This window comes from Condylura cristata, unplaced genomic scaffold (assembly GCF_000260355.1).
Source record: "Condylura cristata isolate star-nosed mole 26May11 unplaced genomic scaffold, ConCri1.0 scaffold00021, whole genome shotgun sequence".
Lineage (NCBI taxonomy): Eukaryota > Metazoa > Chordata > Mammalia > Eulipotyphla > Talpidae > Condylura > Condylura cristata.
Genome location: NW_004567122.1, coordinates 30,725,540 through 30,730,555, shown reverse-complemented (window position 1 = coordinate 30,730,555; position 5,016 = coordinate 30,725,540). Strand labels below are relative to the sequence as shown.

Below are 5,016 nucleotides of genomic sequence, written 5' to 3'. Positions count from 1 at the left end.
TGCGTCTGCGGGCGGTTCCTGCCCGGGGCGTCTCGGGGGCTGGGCGCTGGGCGCGCTGGAGAGGGGCGCGCGCAAGGTCGCCCGCCAGGGGTTAATCAGTGCGCGGGGAGCGCGGCCGGTGGCCTGGCGAATGGTTTACCGGCTTCTCCCATCTGAGAGTGGGAACCAAGACTAGGCGGCGGGACGTGAGACCCCAGTCCTAGGTTCCGGATAGTTGCTTTCCACGGAGACCAGCAGACAAGTGAGTGGACATGAAGTCCAATCCTGCCATCCAAGCTGCCATCGACCTCACAGCCGGGGCCCTTGGGGGTATAGTGTGTGTTCTGACCGGGCAGCCCTTCGACACAATGAAAGTGAAGATGCAGACGTTCCCCCGCCTGTACAAGGGCCTCATGGACTGCTTCCTGAAGACCTACTCGCATGTGGGCGTGCGGGGCTTTTACAAGGGGACCTGCCCCGCGCTGGCGGCCTACATCGCCGAGAACTCAGTCCTTTTCATGTGCTATGGTTTCTGCCAACAGTTTGTGAAAGGGCTTGTTGGACTGGACAAGCAGGCCAAGCTGAGTGACCTGCAAATTGCAACCGCTGGGTCCTTTGCCTCTGCATTTGCTTCTCTGACGCTGTGCCCCACCGAGCTTGTGAAATGTCGGCTACAAGCCATGAGAGAAATGGAGATGTCAGGGAAAATAGCAAAAAGCCAAAACACAGTTTGGTCCGTCGTGAAAAGCATTCTTAGAAATGATGGCCCTAAAGGCTTCTACCGCGGACTCTCCAGCACTCTGCTGCAAGAAGTACCAGGGTATTTCTGCTTCTTTGGTGGCTATGAAATGAGCCGGTCTTTTTTTGCCTCAGGGAGATCAAAAGATGAACTAGGCCCTGCCCATTTGATGTTAAGTGGTGGGATTGCTGGAATTTGCCTTTGGCTTGTTGTATTCCCAGTGGATTGTGTCAAATCCAGAATTCAGGTTCTTTCCATGTCTGGTAAACAGGCAGGATTTACTGGAACTCTGTTAAGTATTGCCAAAACGGAAGGAATAGCTGTCCTATATTCTGGACTGAGTGCTACTATGATTAGAGCCATCCCTGCCAATGGGTCACTAATTTTGGCCTATGAATATAGCAGGAGAATGATGATGAACCAGTTTGAACCTGAAGTGTCTTGGTGAACTTGTATCTAAGTACATGCCTCTTAGTACTGTTGTTTATCTCTTCTACCCTAAGTTTAAACCTTTATGGAAGAACCCCTATTTTACTTGACATAATTTTTACCCATAGTGGTATTGAAATAAAAAAAAAAATTGCTGCTCTTGTGCTGGGTGGGTTGTACAGAGGGAGTGGGAGGCCTCCTGCCTAACTAATCTGAAAGGCTAAATACAGTTATAAAGGGCTTCTGCATAAAAATGTACATTTACATGTAATTTGGTTGGTAATGTGAAAAGGACAAGTTTGGTTACATGGTCAATCTATCACTGGGAAAATATAATTAACCATGTTTCATGAAGATGATTATAGATGATTGCTTAATCCGCTCAAGACAAAGGTGCTCTTTAAAACTGAAAATTATGTGTGCTGTTAACAAAATATGTGTACTGTCAAGCAATCCAAATGTTATGAAGGTGTTTGGGAGGTGTTGGAAAATCAAAATATTCTAGGATTTTTAAAAATAATATAATAGTTTATTTTTACATCATTTTGTGCATTTATCCATCTCAGTTGTAATCCCCTTGGGCTTCCCTCCGAGGATTTTTTTTAAAGAGGAGAATATACCTGAATATTTGATATGGCTTCATATTCTTGAATTAAAATTTCAGAGTAGGCATGCTGGACTCTCCCTAGAGACTCTAGATTCTTAAAATTGTAGATTTTGTTATCAAAGTGGAGCATATTCCGCATTCTTTGTTAAATGGGGCCTAAAGTATCAAGGAGCTAGGCTGTCATTTGTACTTTTCTTCTCTCCGAAAAAGCTTCCTTCCTTTCTGCTAAGCTTTAGTTTGAGGGAAGGGGCTCAGAGGTTAGGGCTGTGCTGCTCTCTGCTGATAAAGACACACACAGCTGGCAACAACTCCTAGCTTGCAATCTCTGGGCCCTGGCTGGGGTAGGTGTTCTAGGGGACTGGTTCTCTTGGCCCATTTAGGGGTTGTTGATGCACTCTGAATCATTCATTGTCCTCTGCCTTCACCAATCATAACCTTCCAGTGAACAGAGTATAAGAGCCGAGAGATGTTTTGTTCCCTGTTTGGTGATCAAGTGGCAATACTTAGATGGAGTCCTCTTTTCTCATGCAGAACTAGACAAAATTTAGTGATTGCATTGCAGTGAGTAGTGTTAGGGCTGACCATCCTGAAGTGTATTTACCTCAGAGTCCATAAATCCTTGCCATGCTTTCACAGTGTTTGATCCATATAAGTTTGGTATTGGCTGTCAATGAACTTTGTTAAGATTTACTTATTTATGTATAAAAATACTGGGGTACAGGCCAAAGGTGCGAGGGTGAGAGAATTCACCAGAGACAGTGGGGAGCAGAATAGGCAGATCTACTGAAAATGGAGCAGCGAGTGAGACAGGAGAGGCCATGTGGGTCACTCCATGGTGAGGGAACCAAACTTGCGTTGCAGTGAACATGGGTCACTTCAGAGTGCTGTGCTTTAACCCCTTGCACCACCAGGGAGGCCTTGTCAATGAATTTTAATGATGACTTTATAAAGCAATGAAACATAAGAAAAACAATTTTATTAAAACATGCCATATATGTGTATATGCACTGAGGAAAATCCCCAATAACCACAGTTCATTTGATCCCCACAGACTGGGTGATGAACACCATTGGCCATTTAAGAAGTTCTTATCACCATCAGAGTAAGCCTCATCACTCCTTGCTGCTACAGACCAGTGGAGTCTCTCTCAATAAAAAGTGTTAAATAGCTTGTAAAGCTGAAGGCAAACAGGCTACTAATTTTAATAATTATAGAATGTGTGGCTTTACTATCATCAATTGTAAACCTTGTGTGAAATCTCCGTTTTCCTTTGGCTTTTGCCATCTGGGAAGCCTCTGTAGTAAGTGTAGCAATAAAGCAGAAGAAGCCAGAGGATCAAGGGAATCAAGATGTTATCAAGTGGGGGCTTCAGCAGACATCTGGGAAGAGATGATCATTACTGCCTGGTGTGCTCCAGAGCTGTGGCTGGTCTTCCATTGCTTTTTCATTAAAAAAAGACTTTTTATTTTAAAGCTATGTTATGTATTCCACCCTTAGATGGTCAGTAGTTACTTAGTGGGGTTTCATCTAAGCAGCTCTGGATTAAGATAGAATAGAGAACAGGACGGATTTCCTGTCCTATATAATTTACAACAGAGTGGCATTGAGCTCTGGGTATTTAGTCCTAAATGACATCTGATTTCTGTTCTCAAGGATCTACTGGCCTATGTGGATCTTTTTTTTTTTTTTAAGATTTATTTATTTATGCTTACAGAACTGGGGTATAGGCCAGAGGTGTGGTGGGTAAGAGGATTCACCAGAGACAGAGCCGGGACTGCTTGGTGCATGCTCAGCCCCTGTTCCCATTTCACTTTGGGCCTCTGGGTCCTAAATTAGTCCATTTTCATAGTTATTCTAGTTTCAGAGTTCTTTCCTACTTGTCATACCGTACAGACATCATTTCTTAATTTTAGATTGTCCACAACTGTTTTTACATACACATACATATTGGGATATGTGTGTGTGCATGCATGTGTGTGTGTGTGTACCAAACCCCTGCAGATATCTACTCAAGATCTGGAAAGCTTCCATCCATCTCCTGATGGAAACCAATAGGTACAGAGTTTTAGTTTGGATTCACTTACCAGCCAATTTGGTATTAAGTTTCCATTTTGCAATATTTAACACTTATTTTGTGGCATTTATCACTTATTTTGTGGTTTTTACCTTCCTAAATCCAGGGAGGCACACTTTCAATTTGTATGGGAAAGTGGCATTGCCTGGTTCAGAAACTGCAATAAAGGCTTTATATTTCTTCCAAATTTTCTTCTTCATCCAAATTTTGTTTAACCTTTCATTGCAGCTTTTGTTTTTATATTGTGTGTGGAGTTTGCATTTAAATTAGTTCCATGGAGGTTATTTTTTCCCCTGTCTTATTGAGACATAATTGACATATAAGATTGTGTAAGTCTCAGGTGTACAGTCATGATTTGATATATATTGAGAAGTGATTACTACAACAAGGTTTGTTAATACATCATCACTTCACTGAGCTACCATTTACTTGTTTTGTAGTGAGATGGCATATATACTAAACTCAGTCAAATCCATTTTCTGATATCTAGCCTTCATAAATATCAGTTCCACAAAGCATATCTTTGATTTTTTTTGAAATTATTATACTCTCTGGTCTATTGTCAGATGATCTATACCTTGGAATGCTTTGTGATATTATAGCTAGACATTTGTTTGTTCTCTGTCCTACTTTTTAGGGGACACCAAGCTCTAACACTTGTTAAGGATATGTGGTATCTCCAGAAGGACCATTATCTAGCAAGGGAGTATAACACTTATTTATTTCCTTGATTAAACAGGAAAATATCCCCAAGTTGTTCAACTTGGAAGAAAGGTAAACACTTCTAAACCAGACCTTCAACTGGGGGTGGTGGTGGTGATAACTATTTTCAGAAAGTTGTACATAAAACTACATAAAATAGTCAGAATTGATTTGTCACTGAAAATATCCTTCTGTCTAGAGTCTGAATTTCCAACTTAAACCTAAGTTTTGAACTCTGTTTTCAAATCCCAGTTTTGGCCTACTAAGATTCTCTGATAGTCTTATTTTTTAATTTAGCTTTATCACTGCCTTTTATTAAATGACTCATAAAGACTTATTTATGCATACAGTACTGGAGTACAGGGTGGAGATGGAGGGGCCATGAGAGGATTCACGTAGCAGAACAGGCAGATCGATGACATATACTTATGGAACTGAAGTGGCCACTGCTGGCACCACGAGTGCCCTGATACCCTTTCTAGAAAA

At 41.9% G+C, this 5,016-nt stretch overlaps 1 protein-coding gene across 1 annotated transcript; it reads left to right on the top strand.

Annotated features, from left to right (window-relative positions):
• Positions 1–251: 251 nt before the first annotated feature.
• LOC105853909 (mitochondrial ornithine transporter 2-like) lies at positions 252–1,166 on the top strand. Its single transcript, XM_012727771.1, has one exon. The coding sequence runs from the start codon at positions 252–254 to the stop codon at positions 1,164–1,166; it is 915 nt and encodes a 304-aa protein (XP_012583225.1).
• The last annotated feature ends 3,850 nt before the right edge of the window (positions 1,167–5,016 follow it).